Consider the following 17,550-nt stretch of genomic DNA (forward strand, 5'->3'; position numbering starts at 1 on the left):
ACGTCTGAATAAAACTCTGATGCCGTGAGACGTCATATCGATGTAAATGTTCACTGCACATTTGCGCATTCCAATTAGGAACATCGAACATGAAATCCGCCGTTAAGGCTTAAGATCAGGAGAAGCTGAAACGTTTTTGATGAATATTGCCGGTCGTGTTTGATGGCCCCATTCTTTGAATGGCCGCATCGATGATCAGAAAAGCATTCAAGTCCAGCGCACACTTATAGGTGACTTCGCGGCTTGAAGCGCTGTGATGCCGATGTGGCCATTGCTCAAAGTAGGATCTCCATTTCGGGCACAGATAATAGTAATAGAGAACAGAATAAAGCAGTAACTTATCTCTTCGAAAGGTTGGGCCTAAATACCTGTGGTTTAAGGTAATCCAGTCGCGATCCTATACGACTCCATAAGCCGCCGGCGCTGACCACGTCGCAGAGAACTTCGTTCCTGACAGGATGCCGTCCGGGTAGCATGAGGTAGAGCACTGCACGGGCCGGAATTTCTAGGCCCGGCCCGACCCGGCCCGGTACAGACACGGCCCGGGCCCGGCCCGAGCCCGACAAAATTTTTAATTTCTAGGCCCGGCCCGACCCGGCCCGGGAGAGACACGGCCCGGGCCCGGCCCGAGCCCGACATAATTTTTAATTTCTAGGCCCCGCCCGACTCGGCCCGATGGCTGTAGCCCGAAACAACCCATTCCCGTTTGAACCGGTCCCGTTTCGACCCGTTCCCGAAACGAGCTCCCCATTTGAACCCGTCCTGTTTCGACCCATTCTTTAAACGCCCTTTCCATATAAACCCGTCCCGTTTCGACCAGTTCCCTAAACGCCCTTCTTGTTTGAATTTGTCCTGTTTCGACCCATTTCCCAAACGCCCTTCTTATTTGAACCAGTTCCCGAAACACCCTTTGCGTTTGAACGCGTCCCGTTTCAACCTACTTTTATAAGACCCTGCACATCGCAACCTCTTCGCAAAAAGTCTCCATCGTTCTAAGCCTGGTCTGCGCACCTTTTCTGTTTAAGAATATGTTCTGAAGTAGCTTTACATGTCAACGCGTTCTTAAAATATACAACCCTTTCAGGCAAGTTTAAGTTTAATATATTCCTACTTAACCCCTTAAAACGTTTTTTTCAAGATGGTTCCCAAAACGTGCAAGCGCGAAACGGACTATGTACACTGCGCGACACTGATACCGCGAACACGACGTTGGCTCTTTTTTCGAATTTTACTTCGAAACAGTGTTAGTAGGCACCAAAGTATACCGCTTAGGTCTGTGGCCCAGATGAGCACTTCTAAAGACACTAATAGTTTTGAAAACAGCCTTTTGATTATATGAGATAAACATAAAAGCACGACGATCGCTTGTTCGCGCTAATATAGTGTCGCGCTCTGTTCGATTAGGGAGTCTTAGAATAACGTACTCAAGCACTTTAGGCAAGCTAAAATTAGCATCGCAATAGGTTTTACATCGCAACGCTATTTTTACGGTACCCAAAGCGCTTGCGTACGTTTTTTTTAAATCTTCCTAATAATGAACTAGATATTTTTGAGAATGATGAATCAGACAGGTTGACAAGCATATGACTGGGACTTTATTTTGTTTACAATTTATAACACTGAACCCTCGCTCACACGGAAAAAGCTTGAAGGCTTTCTAGCCTCAAGACGCCTTTTAGCTATTATTTTTAACGACGCTGTAGTGAATTTGCACTTCGAATTTTTTGTATTCAATGAACCTACAAGATTAATGAGCAAACTTCTTGCTATCAACTACAATTTATGATTTACGGAACAAGATTGCCCAGGCACGACCCGGGCCGGCCCGGGCCGGCGCGGCCCGAGAACTTTTTTGTTCAAGCCCGAGCCCGGCCCGGGCCCGAGAAAATACGTGCTACCCGGCCCGAGCCCGGCCCGCGGGCCGGGCCGGGCTCGGGCTTTCGGGCTGGCCCGGGCCCGTGCAGTGCTCTAGCCATGAGGTGCCAAGTAAGAAATCCCACTTCTGAGAAGGTGCTTAATTATCGAGATATCGTCCAGGGCCACATTAGAACAGGTTTTGAGTAAGCCCTGTGCCACCTGCGCGCACATCGTTCAGGCACGTGCCTCAGCTGCAGCGCAAATATGAACATAGAATGTGTTTGAGGGATGATTTTCACGCTAAAAACGCTACACTTTAATATAACAAAAATAATATTACTCGCAGGCTGAGACAGAATAAAGAGTGCATAGATCACACCAGGTAATGCGTAAGAATAAAAAAAAACGGACAGTGGAGCCGCGTTTACATGAATGTGGCTTTGTCGCATCGAATCCAGTTGTCGGATTCCATGCGGTCATGTAAATGGCATAATGTGCTAAGGACGCGCATCGCATTCAAATCGGTAGAGAGAGGTGGATCCAGCCGGCGAATGCGCATTCCCATGCAAACGGAGGTTGCATTGCGTTTCGGAACGGGGAAGATTATCGGAAGACGCTCGCTGCGGGAGCGAGTGAACAGCTGAGAACATGGCGGCGGCCAACCTTGTCGGCGGTGTGGAGAGCAGTCCCGTGTGGTCGACCGCATTTTTCTCCCGAGAAGAAACGCGAGCTTTTATTGCCATCATAAGTGAGTGGAATATAGCTGAACTGCTCAGTGAGGGCGGCCTTCGTCCAAGCCTTGCGAAGTACGACTTGTGCGTCCGAGGAAGTAAAGGTTTCGGTGCAAGCACGAACGCCGCCGAGAACTCCGAGGACTGCATGGTAGCGCAGAACGAGCAGCTCCTACCTCCGTACTGCTGTTGGCACCGCCAGAGCCTTTTGACCTCGGGGTTCGGTTCGTGCGGTCGCTGCCGGCGAGGTTTGGCGAGGCGAAGCGCGCGATGGCGTCCTTAGAGGGTAAGGAAACGATCTCGCTCGCCAGAGCGTGCGCACACGCGACGCCTCTGGTCCAGAGTGGCCCGGCGGCCCGGCCCGGTTAACCAAAACTGCTTGGGTTTTCATGTTTCTTCCATCTTGTAACTTCTTGCACAAGACCGAAGACAGCGGGCACGGTCTTTACGCTTGCCGAAAGTGTCGAAAGGACTTCACGTACGATGCACCGGAGAACGTGGTTACGTGGTGCGGCTGTTGCCGGAAACACAGCTTTAACTTTGAGCTTTGACACGGCACGGCCGCGTGGTGCCACCTTCGCGTAGGGCTTGCTGAGCATTCATGTAAACTTTGCCGCGTAAACTTCTTTCGAAAGACGATTGGAGTGGATGCGCTAAAGTTGCATTCATTTAAACGCGGCTTGGGATTCGCTGCCCCACGCCTTTGCTCGGCGACATGATGGGGAGGCGAACGGGAGAAGTAGTAGTTGGTGGCGTATGGCTCAATGAATCCTGCGGTAGAAGGCGACTTTTGGGAAGCGCAGCTGGTTGCCAAAGGATGGATCGTAGCTCCCCACGTGATCTCACAATTTCACTGGGTAGATTTTAGCTAACCAATGAATAAAGCGGTGCGCGTACGACGTCTCAATTTAGACAACAATCGCTTAACGTATCCGATAAACCTTTTGTGTGGCGATTTCAATGTCGACGTCCAAGATCCCAAGAATCACGCGAAACTGACCCGTCATGTCTACGAACAGAAGCGGGAGCTGCACGAACATAGTCTTCACATGATACGTAGATTGTCAGAGATTTATTACTCACGTTAGCTACTTTAGCAACCATTCGGGAGAACAAATAGCTCAAGGCGCTGCATGTACTCTTTATCTATAAAAATTGCGATAGAAGGATACTTTAAAAAAACTTAACGAGAGGATGAAAACCAGCCCTAAACTTTTTTGGAAGTTTATAAAAGGCTGTGGATTAGATGTCTTAGGAATAAACGAAAATGTGCACAACCATCATGTCCTCTTAGACGATACTGAAAAGGCTACGTGCTTGAATGATTACTTTCAATCTATCTTCCTACCTAAAGATAGCAGCTGTCCTCCAGCACATGCAAGTGTCATCCCGTTAATGGAGCCAGTTGAGCTAAGCGTGAGGGGCATCGAGTTGCTTCTAAGAAACATTGACGAAACTAAGGCAAATGGCCCTGATGGTATTTCTCCACGTATACTAAAGCGTTGTGCCGGACCTATTTCGTTGTATCTTTATGTAATCTACGAAAAGTAACTCTCCACTGCTATCCTACCAGACTATTGGAAAATCGCCCATGTTGTCCCTATTCATAAAGGTGGTCCAAAAAAGGTTTTAAACTACAGGCCAATAGCACTAACGGCCATCTCATGTAAAATTATTTAACATTTTTTTATTTACAGGAATAATGAAACATATAACGAACAACAGCATACTAATTAATCAACAACACGGGTTTCGTAAAGGCCTATCTTGCACGACACAGCTCGTAGAATTTTACCATGAACTGGCGTCCAATATTGACAATGGAGGGCAAACGGATTGTGTTTTTCTAGACTTCCGTAAGGCGTTCGACACTGTGTCGCATCCGCTCCTTCCTAGTAAACTAGAGTCGTTAAACGTAGACTCAAGTGTGTTCCGATGGATCGAAAATTATTTATTTCAACGTCGCCAATGTGTTGTCTTGAACGGAAAAAGTTCGGAGTATGTTAACGTAACGTCAGGAGTCCCACAAGGCTCGTTCCTTGGACAACTTTTGTTTTTAATTTATGTAAACAATATTTCCGTGGGAATTTCCTCCTGTATACGGTTGTTTGCTGACGACTGCGTTGTGTATAGGAAAATTAAGGACGAACAAGATGCTGCTACGTTGCAACGAGACTTGGATTGTATTAATACTTGGTGTTTCAAGTGGCAGATGAATTTAAATCCAAAGAAGTGTGTACACCTGAGTTTTACCAAGAGAAAGAAAAAAATTGAAAGTACTTATCAGATAGATTACGCCCTAGTAAATAACGAAACTACCTACAAGTACCTTGGTGTCACACTGTCATCCGATTGTTCTTGGAATGCTCAAGTTGATGATGTCATCCTAAAAGCTGGCAGGGCGCTCAATATTATACAATGGAATTTCAAATGTTCACAACCTGAATTAAAGAAAACCGCGTACTTAACATGTGTCAGGCCGATTTTAGAATATGCCTGCGACGTCTGGGACCCCCCGCGCATAACCTTGATTGATAAATTGGAAAGAATTCAAAATAGAGCTGCTAGGTTTGTACTGGGTCGTTGTGGGCGGAGAGAGAGCTGCACTAAAATGAAACGCGAATTGAATTGGGAACTGCTTTCTTCTCGACGAGAAAAGTTGAGACTGAAGTTTTTATTTCTCATATATAATAATAAAACTGTCATTAACAGAGAAGTATAATTAAAACACCCACATTATGTTTCTAGGCGGACTGAATATGCTTTCAAAATCCGAGAGTACAACGCCAGGACGAACATGTATGCAAATTCTTTTTTGTTAAAACCATTGCAATGTGGAATAGGCTGTCTGAAGACCAGGTGTGCTCTACAAATTAAGATGTATTTTTTTCAAAACTGTAACCCCCCCCGCAATAACGCCTCCGGGCAATGCGGGGTAATCTTTGAAAAAGAAAAAAAAAAGAAAGAAGCGGCCATAATAACTTCTAATGGCAGCCATGTGGATTCCACGCTCCACTTCTGAATAAATTTAAACTTGTCTAGGTTATTTCGATAAACCCGGAGAGCCCTTTGGCATGTCCTTTTAGCAGCGCATTTGAAACCAGCCAAAGCTTTTCATAACCAATCATGAAAAATCATTACGCGCGATTAATGTTCGCATGACATATTTTGTGCTAACCGGGTGTATCAAAGTGATCAATGCACATTTAATTACATGAGCCACTAAGTAACTAGCGTTTGTTGTATGTTAACTTTTTTTTTTAGAATTACCTTATACTCAAAGCTGATTGCCTAATTTCTCTCTGTTCAACTGGACATTCAAAATCATCAAAGAATGCAACGAATCATTTTCGCTATCAACATTTCATGACTCATTATAAAACGCTAAACACTACAAATGAGACACATAATCTTGGCTCGCGAACCTGGTGAACATCACCTAGATAAGCAGAAGGCATCCGCACCCTTATCACAGTCATATCGACGAGGCCTGAGACTGGACACGAGTGCTGCGTCAGTGTTCGGCTGGGGCTCGTGTTCAATCAGCGCGTCGAAGGTTGGACTCGGGCCCAATAGCCGAGTTAACGCGATCCGTCTGTAATGACGTTTGATGAAAGGAGAGGAGGCGATGCGGAGGTTTTGATTATTCTTGGTGGTATTGACCTGCTTGATTGAAATCAATCATCAAGTGCATGCTTGTGAAGTCTAGTATAAATGAACTGCTACTATCGACATGGTCGAGGCGTTGAAAATCGCACGTATAATGTGTCCCACAATGTCTTGGAACTAAGAACACGGAAGGTAATTAAATGCACAATTGAATATACGAACCCCCAAAACAATATGTTAAAATTTTACAAACATTTTTCCTTCTGTCTGTTCCTCTTGTGCGGCGGACCCATTTCTGGGTCGTAGGTTTTCGTATTTGACATTAGTTACAAGTTATTTTCAAGAATGTCCCACCGATGTCGGAGTGCACCATTTAAAGTCCATTTATGAAGTGATGGATTAAAAGACCCTACCGTATTGTGTATTCATTGTGCGTTACAGCTTTTCAAAACTACAGAGTTCTGGCGAAAGTACGAGGTTGTAGGACGGATGATCCGAAGGAAGTTACTCCGCTCCAAGTATTCTCGCTGTGAGTAGTCAGGATTCATTATACGTGTTAACATTATTTCCAATCGCGATAGCGTAAGATCGATCTTTATTTCATAGCACCACACTGTTTCAGGAGCGTGCTTTCTGCTTTGAGCTTTATTGTTCTGCTAGCAACCTTAGCCGAATGGTGCCTTCAGGGTGTGGCTCCAAAAGGTAAAGCACTTTGCTTAAACTAGTTAAGATTAAGTTAGCATTGCTACTGACAATAGTGTCAGCTAAATTGCCCACATTCAATTCTATCCCCAACATTATTTTTTCTTTCAGTTCTTGTCATGAGAATATTCCTAATGTTTTCGGCGACTTCCAATACAAAAGACTTGCTGAAAACAAGCGGTAAAGGTCTAAATCAGTCGCTGTTATTCTTAAGTGGTATGAAAGTTATCTGCGCTTATTGGGTGTTACTGGCGCACGAGTACATTGCTCTCCAGCCTGAGTTTCTCCGTAAGTTGATTTTTATTGCTTATCAATTTAAGTGCAATTCAAGCACGTCTATGTTTTTCTCGTCTACTACTCTTAATTATGCTGTTTATAGAAACGTGCTCGGGTATGGTTGTACAGCATGCGTACACGCAGTCTCCTGTGATCGTTCTTTGCCTGTGAATATTCATGACGACTATAACAAATGTCCTAACTTTTTGTTTTTTTGCAATTTTCGCAGACAGTCCGTTTGAGTTACTGCGACTCGGGTCAACGCTCAGATTTCAGTTTATTGCCAATAGCGTACTCAGCGTTACTACCTTTTTTGTGATAAGGTACGAAGTCAGAGTCTGAAAACAAATCTAGGAATCTTATTCAGTTCTAGACATCTGGATCCCATTACTTCGCTCATACTTGTGCTGTGTTTTGTTACAGTGGGTTTCTACTGTCCTTTACTATGCTACATGCACAGCCAACCCTTTATGTGTTCTTTACATGCATTGCGAAAAGGTACATCAGGTAAGCGTGTTTGTCCTTCTAATAGAACATGCGTTAAAGGCCGCCTGGCTAGACCACTGACAAAATAACAGTTCTGCCAGGGGATGTACTCAAACTCACTCTGAGTTACGCTTTCATGCCCCTAATCACCCCCAGCCAATTGTTTGTCCCATGCGCCCCTTTGTTTTTTTATTGCAATTCAGTTTCCTGGCAATATATTATCTGATTAAATATAGCTGTAATCACAGATGCACTCACGAGGTAGTTCTTTTTTTTTTTATAAAAAAGAGGGGTGTGGATAAATAACGGCAAAAAACGCTCACTATAAAGCTTATTATCAGTCACGTCTATTTCTGGTAAGGCCGAAGGGCAACTATCTTATAGTTGTAACTTTTTTCAGAATAAAAGCGACACTGGTGTTGGATGTATACATATAGATAACAACCCAACTGCTCCAAAGTAAAGTAAATATTTAGTGTTAAAGCGCAAAATTACGCGAGGTTGTTTATATGTTTGTGTGCGTGTGTGTGCAGATTGACACTTCCTGTGATGGCAACCGTGTTAGTTGCATTCCTACTACCCCTGATTGCTAATGGACCAGCAGACCAGGATCTGATTTTACAACAAATCCGAGGATGTACCAGTCACTGGTGGACGTTGATGGCTCAAGTTAACAATTTCACTCCTCTGCATGAAAGAGTAAGCTACGAGAAAATAAAAAAAAAACTACAAAGACACTTAAGACTACTAACGTGTCGGAATGGGAAAGCATTCGTATAAGTAGCGTATTCCTACAAGCTGCGCGCCTCGCTGAGCTCGGCCGTGCGACCTCTCTGGAGTGTGACCGGGTGGGCTCTGCCGGCTTTGCGGCCAGCAGCTCCCTCTAACCGGCGGCCGGGCCGCTGCGCCTTGGAGAGGGCTTCTCTGGGGGTGGTGTTCGTTGGACCTACGCCGCACACCAGCCAATCGGGTGGCTGCTACAGACTACAGGCTTCGCTTCATGGGACAGGGAAATTTAGGTGCGGCGTGGCTTCAAAAGATGATAACGCCGTTTCGCTCTATGAAACAGTTAGTGCTTTCGCAGTAAAGAAAAAAAGCATTTCATTAGAATTTCATGAATTGCATTCCAATATTTAATCTAGCATTCTTTTAGAGGAAAATATTCTCTAAGATTCTTACCTCCGAAATTTGACGCTCAGTAAATGTGCATATTTTTCTTCCCTCGTTTTTTTCCCGTTGGTAAATTGCTATCACTGACTATGGCGTAGGACATAGAGAAATGTCACGGTGGCCTTCGTCCTGAACACGTGGAAGCCTACAGGTAGAAACAAGGTGACAACTTGCTTTTGTGAAGGGCTTTCTCACGAAAGAGGACACAGTAACAAGATTTATTTATTCTAAAGCTACAGTGATTACTTAATTTTGAAAACACATACTCCTAACACACCAAACCCGATTGTTTAGCGCGTACAATAATATGAAAGGGGTAATATTAGTGCCAACAAAAAAATGAAGTAAGCAATCGCCCCCCCCCCCGCAAAAACAAACAAAAAATATTACGAATTATTTTGCACCAACAAAAAGCGCTATGATGTAATTTCCCAATAAATGGGGGAAAGGGCACAACGAAAACAACACAGGCCAGCCTAATTACTCATAACAGATTTTGCCAATTCGACAAGCGAAAGTAATTTAGAAAATCATTATATGATACTTATTTTAACTACATTCAAATCGCGATCTCTTTTTCTACTGAATGTTGACAGATTAACTAACTTATAAAACCGTAAGAGCAATACATCACGTGTTTGTTTTTTAACAAGATCACGATTGCACATAGCAACACGCAAATTTTGTTGCAGTTTAATGTTAGGTGTGACAAAGTAAGTGCCAATGGCAGCTGCATTCATTTTTTAAAGCACAAAAACTTGTTAGCGGAGTCCCTTAACACCGCAATTGTGTCCGTCTGTATGTGTATTAACCCGTTACATTTAGCGGAAACATTTACTCCACGTGATCTTACGTTAAATTGCATTCAAGTCAATTCAGTTTCACCGTTAAAGTTAGCGGAGAAACTGAACAAAAATATTAATAGTGTCTCACTTCCTAAAACGACTGTGTGTATATGTGTATTGTAAACAAGCTTAAGTTATCGCTCCTAAGATCCCTCATTGTTTGTATTAAATGACTTTTTTGAAATAAAGGTCACTTCCAATTCTAGAATTTTAAATTAAAAACAATTTCAATTTTAATAGACTGATATAAGCTTTTTTTTAATACAGAAGGTGAATAAAACGTGGAAAGGGAAAGACCGGATATATCAAGACTAAAAATCGGTCTTACAAATAGATGAGAATACAAAGTTTAATTATTTTAGGTCACCAGTTCACTAATTCCGTACTTCTTCTGCGCAGTGCTTGAGTCACCTGTGGTATGTCAGCGCAGAAATGCAAATCTTTACCTTCATAGCCCTGCCGTTGGCACTACTCCTTTGCAGGTGACCTATGACTCATTTTTTTTGTATTTTATTTACTGAGTTAGCCATTTATAAACACATGTGTATCTTGCAGGTACCGAAAAATAGGTGTAACTTTATCTGTTACGCTTGTGCTGACATTCGCCACTATCGCAACAATTCAGACTTACACCTGGCAACTATTTTATGGCATAACCTTCGGGACCAACGATGGAAGGTAAACTACATTGTGTTATCTTGTTTGCTAATTGGCATAAACAGGTACCGGCTCTCCCTTCATAATCAGCGAGAACAGAATGAATTTAGATGTGTATATTCAATAGACCTATTGCCACATTACCCAAGCATCAAAAGAAAATGCTGAGAGTGTAGGTCGACGCGCAGCACTCGCTTGCCTTCGCCGTCTAAAAGATTCCAAGTAAATGATCAAACTAAGGCGTTTGCGAACGCGCATGTAAGGTGCCATTTGTTTTAGGCTTTCGCTTTTGAACTGTTACTGCTCCAGAGGCAAGTCCATGCGGTGCTTAGACCTACATTCCCTGTATTATCCTTGATGCTTGGGTAATTTAGCAATAGGTACATTGAAGTTATCTGCATCATCTGCATCGCTACAGCCATCTCTGCTTGATTCGTTCCTCCTCAAAAGTTTGCGATTCATTTCATTTAGATGTTCAGACGGTTCATACCAACTGCCTGATGTATTTGTAGGAATTTTATAGACACGTATTTGTAGTTTATTATTTCTTATTCTGGCAATCATTGTAGAGGTCAGGCTCATAATAGACCATTTTCAGAAGCTCATCAAGCAACATTGATGGTCGCCATTTCCTTGCCGCAAAAGCCTGTGATTGGATCCGGGTCCTCTCCGAATGCTGACGCAACCCTCGTGTCAAATAGATGCTCAGAGTACATGCCCAAATAATTGCAGATTCGGATAGTTGGCGCAGCAGCTACTTGATGGCGCACCCTTCTGAAAAGGGTATATGCCATTTTTATGAAGAATGCGTAGGAAAAGCGCGTATAAACAATATTTTCATTAGGAATGGCAGAAAAAGTTGTTTCACCCGCACCGGACTTACGTCAAGCTGCTTGCGTGATTATTCATCTGTAGTTCACCGAGAAAGCTTCGTCTAAAATATTCTATCAGCTGAAACACTACCATGCGAAATTTCAGGCGCTTCGCAGCAACCCTGGAGCTTATTCATTTTCGACCGTTTGTTCATGTGCCTGAGTATGTATGTGGAGTCGTTTGCGGATACCTGGCCGTTCGTTACCAGAAATATCACCTAAGGAAGGTAAGTAGGGAGTACGACGCGTCAGTTGATCATGCATGTATCTTATATTTACTAATGAATTTTGTTTAAAGTATTGTAACTGCGTTTTTAACTTGACAGATTTTTTGTGGTTTTTCTTTCTTGTAAATGCCGGTGTCAGAATATAGTTGCGAGCTTTAAGCTACTACTATTTTATTTGTCTACTAAACTTTGGAGATCAGCATGAATATTGCTCGAGTCATATTTTTTATTTTGCGATAGGCGGTTGCGATTATTTCTACGACTATTAGGCTCAATACTCAAGATTTTAAATTGCTACTCGCTCAACAAACACGACCGCCTTCTGCTTAAATCTTATGTTCCCAGTTTTAAAAATCTCAAGTAAACACGTCTAGATTCATGGAAACGACACATCCTAAGTACAAGTTTTTCTTCTCTCTCAAAGGGAGCGTGAAGCAGTTTTGAGAAATCTGAAATATGAGCGGACGTATATGGCTTTTTTCCCCGTGAATTCCATTATCGCACTTATCTTGGACAAAAGTAAACGTAAGCCGCATTTCTTATGAAACATTCGTGCAGCGAATCCCACTGGACATGCCGCGATCCTCTCTGCCGCCTGTTATCTGACCAGCACGTCGTGGCGTCATTGACGGCATCCCCGAGACAGTTTAGTGGCGAGAAAGGGCCATCGGACTCCGTTGATGACGTCAGTTTGGCTCTTTTTTCTCTGTTGTCACGCTTTCCTACCGTCGGCACGCCGCAACGGGCCGGTCTACGTCGAACTTTTAATTGGATATTACGACGCTCCTTTTAATACGATTGAAATAAAACTTGACATACATATTATTTAAGGCTCCTAAGTTAAAACATTTATTGTGTGTTCGAATTCAAGGACCTCTTCAGTTTCCGTTTAAGTAGTTGCTCAAAGCACAAAAATGACGTGAATTAAGTTCCAGTCGTCACTTGCATGCTCTAAATTTGTCACTGGTGTTCATCCGTTATAATATTTGGTTCAATTATTAACCCGACAATTAACAATGGAACTTATTCTGCTAGATGTTATAGTATATGGGCCAATACCTTTCCTTTATAATCTCTAACTTTAGTTTTATTCCCCTTTAGTACTACCGTTTCACTTTTTTCCTTCAGAAAAGGCAAGAAAAGAATGAAATTATAACATCGTCATTAGTTTCTGATAAAAACTCAGTTTTTGGAACACCACGTCTGTTGCAGGTGATCGAGATTGTGTTGTGGCTCGCATCATTAGGCTTGGCATCGTTCGTGATGTTCGTAACTGTACCTTGGAATGAAGGTCGCATGCCTGACGGCCTTACGAACGCTATCTACGGTGGCTGTCATCGTGTTCTCTGGTCCATTGGGCTCTTCTGGCCAATGTTTGCTTGTGCAACGAAGAATGGAGGTCTGGTGTTTTTTGTTTGTTTTTTGGCTTTTTTTTTTTTTTGCTCATTTAAAGTTTTAACACAAATTGTGTTTTATCAGCCGCTTTCGTGGAGTTTTGTATCCCTTGGTTGTAACAGCCGGATGTAACAAGAAACCGAACATCGAAAAGTGCTACGCACATAGAGAAGTTTCATTCTAAGTTGTTTAGGCTGGATTGTTATTTGACATCTTGAGGTAAAAACAGCGCAACTGGACAACCGGCTCGTTTTGGTCCTATTGTGATGCTTTTACCTCAAGATGCTCATAGGGAACCCTATAAGGAGGCTTCAGTCCCTTCGCAGGATTTAAACTCACCACCTTGAGATTGTTAACCAAGTGCTTTGCCGACTGAGCTATCCAGAATTTGGTGACTGGAGCACGTAAGAACGAACTCACTCGCGTTGTGGCACACGTGGCACGCGAAGTCGTGGTCGCGCGCTTTGCAGCCTTTTCTATAATGCTGCGCCATCTCATGGCGTGTGACAGGAATGAGAGCGGCCCTTCAGTGGGAGGTGCCGTTCAGACGCCATTCTTTTTTTTTTCATGGAAAGCCTATCACATATTATGCACTTACCAGTTATTGTCAGCATGATTAAGCTTGCATATTTTTGGGGTCGAGGACATATATACCGGGTATTTACCCTACTGAAAAAATTATATGAATTTATTTCTGATCTGTTTATTGCACACCCCTCCCATCGTCTTCCTCAATCAATCAAACTTTATTCAGTTTGAAAAAGAAAGTAGGGTGCAAGAAAAAGCATTTTATACTGCTTGTCGAGCCTCACCACACTTTACAATTCAACAGTGGAAACACATATATTGTACTGTGCAACATAATTACATATTTACACAATACGCACTATACAAAGTTTACTTTTACATAAATAAAGAGATCAGTTAACATACAGCTGAAACGATACCGAGTTTTAAAAAATAGTTACGGTGACTAGAAAGATATATGGTTCAAAAGATCACTCAAGGAATAATTAAAATATTTAGGCAAAGCATAACTCAGCGTAGCAACGCCATATTTCGTTCTGAATTTGGGCAGTTCAAAAGTACCTTTTTTCTAGATTTATTGAGGATAAGATCAGGCACCTACGCAACAAAACTTGAAAAAATCTATCAGTGTTCGTAATTCTTTTATTTGTAGAAACAGGCAGTTCTATATTCAAATAAATTACTCACATGCACAATTTTAAAGCGTAAGGAAGTCTGCCTAGTAGAGGAATTGTATGGGGTATTTTTAGTAGCACGACGCATTTTCTTTTGTAAAGTTGTGAGCTTTTGTGTATTATCTCTTGTGTATGTAGTTATGAGCTTTTGCGTATTATCTTTTGTGTGTTGTCTCCCCGAACAAGGAAACTATAATTTAGGTATAAATAAAGAGGCCATAATACAGAGCCAGCTTTGTTTTCATATATAGAACATGCCTATGACGAGGATTAATGCCAACTATTCTAGAGGGCAATGCAAAGCTCGTTTACATGGGTATCCTATGTTAATGTTGCAGAGAAAGTTACACCGTGGGATCGGAAACTTCTCTCGAAGTCAATTACAGTAACATTAAAAAATATACCGGTGGATTAATTACATACTTTCCTTTAGGGGGGAAAATTTTTTATTTAGTTTTCTTTAGTTTATTTTGAACGATTTGACAAATGATCATCGCATTAATAATGTCAATACACTGTTTGCAATGAAGGTCAGGTGTTTGATATCAGACGAAGAAAGGAAAAAGCTGGTGCCGACTACATAAAAAAGTTTTTTTTAAAGGGCTAACATTGGAACAATCATTTATATACACATTGACCAGTAATTGTCCAAATACTACCCTGAGGGATGTCATTGTTGATTTGAAGGATATTTGAAGGGCAGTGATTCATAAGCACATATTGAAACCGCGAGCTGAAATAGGACTTAATACGATTTAGGGCATGCCTTTCTTCGCCGTAATGCTCTAGTTTAGAAAAAATAATTTCATGATATATGGTATCAAACGCTTTAGTAAAGTCAACAAAAACACCAAGAGTAAGAAGCTGCGATTCAACATTTTCCAACTGTATTTTGTTTGCAGAAGTAACTCATGTTCCGTTGATCGATTTTAGTAAACCCGTATTGGCAATTAGTTGTCACAGAGTGTTTTAGGAGAATTTATTTAAACGGAAGTGATTTATACGTTCTAATCCTTTCCGAAAATACTGAAGTACAGAAATGGGTCTACTGTTACCGAAATTATTTCTGTCGCCTTTTTTTACTAAATCACTGCAACCCTTGCGAGCTTCATATCCGTAAGGGAGTGCCCCGTCATCAGAGCTGCGTGAAAAAATATGTGTTAGACACGGTAAAATTGTTGGAAAGATATATTTCTGGGCGACTCTGCAGGTTATGCGAGTCAAGGCAATTCGTTTATTTTAGGCTTTTACAAAACGATGAAACTTCAAATTCATTAGTTGATTTTAAAAAATGGTTTCTGTTAACCTATCACCTATGAAATCGAAAATGTCAGGATCGTGATGATTGTTACCTACTTGCGAAAGAAATTATGAAAAGATGTAGCTAAATTGGAACCCAGTAGTACATTGTCATTAACTGTTAAACTTGTAATCATTTGGTTTTGAACGCTTTTATTGAGAAGTAGGTTGAGGCGCCTCCATTTTTGTTTAGGTTAATAGAAAGGTGGTGACCAAAAGATTATTGTAGTAAGCAATTCTAGCTGATCTAATTTCACTGTTGAGCCAATTGCGCATACTTATATTGCGCTAGTACAGTGATACCTTTATTTTCAGTAAATGCTGCAAATAATTTTTATATTTCTTGACGAGTCGAAAGAGACGGCGTGTCATCCAGGGTTTTCGTGCATTTTTACATGGTGTTATTTTGACAATTAGAAAGCAGTCATTATAAATTGAAGTGAAAAGCTCAGGAAACCTATTATAAACATCATCAACAGTTTCTGCTTGTAAACCGAGCCCCAATTCAAACGGGAAATATGACTTTTAGACATATCGAGTTTTTCCTGAGATATAAGCTGACGTTATTTTTATTGATAGGATTTGAGCGAATTAGTTTTTTTATGCAGAAAAATATGGGAAGATTATCACTAGTATCAGTGGAATACAACCTGCCTAAATTGTGCCATTGTCATTTATATTATTTAGGCCTAAAACAGAATCAGAAGCTGTAGTGAGTGTAGGGCTAGTAATTGCATTCCGGAAACCCAGAGTGTGAGGTTGTTTGCTCCCATATCAAGGTTGAAGTCGCCAGCTATAGTAGACAAATAGTTTGCAGAACTAAAGAAATAGGTTGCACGTTCAAAGCTTTCAAAAGATAGGCCTAAGTTCCCAAGAGGTGGACAACATACAACAGAAAAGGTATTGCGCCCATATTGCTTTTGATTTCGCGGTTAGATAAACTGTGGGCGGATAAGACTTCGCAGATATAGCTTTTTTTATCACTATAGCAATGCCCCCACCTCGTTTTGCAGGGCGGTGGATATAAAACGAGTTATACCCCGGAATACGTACAACGTCACTGTCAGTCCGATACCGAGGTTCGGATAAACAAATGACGTAAAAAGAACACGATGAACATGTCAGATTGTTTAAAGGTCTTATTTACGGCAGACTGCATATTAAATGTATGACTTGAAGGTGCGTAGTATTATCTAACGTTACAGATGTAGTAAACTAAAAAAATAGTGAACAGGAGCGTGTCATTCATGTAAGGCTGAAAAAAAATCATGCAATACATGAACGAACAAAAGCGCTGTTCACGCCATTTTTAATAAGCCAATTTGGTATATCATCCGAAAGACATTTGAATTATCAGTCTTTCGCGCTAAAGCAACGCCATTCCTCGACCATACATGCTTTTCAAAAACTTCCCTTTTTCTTACAATTCTAGCATCAAAGAGCCGTGTTTTTATTGTTTTTTTTGTCAGCCGTTTGTTTACATAAACGAGTTTATCAGGTTCGTCGAAACCCATTAGAAAGGTGTTCTTGTTTACCTTCTTCGCTGCCGCCAAGAATACATTGTGTTTATACATAATCGTGAATCTCACAACTAGGTTAAATTCATTCCCTTTCTTCTTTGGGACAATATGGGAACTGTCGATTTTAGAGAGCTCCAGTGGAAGGTTAGCAAGTTGTGCAATTTTAGAAGCCGTTTCGTTAGTTTTGTTTTTTTATAGTTGTCGGTAGGCTCCTAACTTCAACATCGTTCAGTCGGCTGTATTGTTCCAGCTCGGAAATCCTCTCTTCAACTTTAGTGAGTTCCTCTGTTAAGTGCTCATTTGTTTTTTAGCACAGCATAATCTTCGCTACCCTTTTTTACCTTGGAAGTGAGGGTTTTTAGTTATGACAAAACTGCCTTAAATTCATTACCAGCATCAGAGGTATATTAGACGCTCTGGTGTAGAGAGCGTAGTTCAGTACGCAGTTATGTGTTTGAGGTCTTAAATAGCTTTTATAGCTTCGGCAGTATTCAAACTCATGAAGAACAAAGAAAGCAGTTAGTCAGTCAGTCCGCAGTGGCAAAAAAACAAAGCAAAAAAATTTGAAGGCTAGTGCGTGGGTACAAACTCACTCACTTAAGAATTGCAAGACATTCAGTGTAATCTGCAAAATCTGCCACCGCCAACTAAAGACAGAGTTTGAGGACATGCGCGTTGTTTAGCGCGGATGATGACCACGTG

At 41.7% G+C, this 17,550-nt stretch overlaps 1 protein-coding gene across 1 annotated transcript in view; it reads left to right on the forward strand.

The window, feature by feature from the left end:
- LOC120841603 (nose resistant to fluoxetine protein 6) overlaps window positions 1-17,550 on the forward strand; it is a 39,130-nt gene that overhangs the window by 10,070 nt on the left and 11,510 nt on the right. The window contains exons 2-11 of the mRNA XM_040501696.2: window positions 6,639-6,726; window positions 6,820-6,899; window positions 7,011-7,187; window positions 7,405-7,498; window positions 7,599-7,682; window positions 8,195-8,360; window positions 10,076-10,158; window positions 10,232-10,354; window positions 11,312-11,432; window positions 12,645-12,831. Coding sequence (XP_040357630.1) covers window positions 6,639-6,726; window positions 6,820-6,899; window positions 7,011-7,187; window positions 7,405-7,498; window positions 7,599-7,682; window positions 8,195-8,360; window positions 10,076-10,158; window positions 10,232-10,354; window positions 11,312-11,432; window positions 12,645-12,831 — 1,203 coding nt within the window. The remainder of the gene's footprint in view (window positions 1-6,638; window positions 6,727-6,819; window positions 6,900-7,010; window positions 7,188-7,404; window positions 7,499-7,598; window positions 7,683-8,194; window positions 8,361-10,075; window positions 10,159-10,231; window positions 10,355-11,311; window positions 11,433-12,644; window positions 12,832-17,550) is intronic.

This window comes from Ixodes scapularis, unplaced genomic scaffold (genome assembly GCF_016920785.2).
Source record: "Ixodes scapularis isolate PalLabHiFi unplaced genomic scaffold, ASM1692078v2 PGA_scaffold3__209_contigs__length_174095766, whole genome shotgun sequence".
Lineage (NCBI taxonomy): Eukaryota > Metazoa > Arthropoda > Arachnida > Ixodida > Ixodidae > Ixodes > Ixodes scapularis.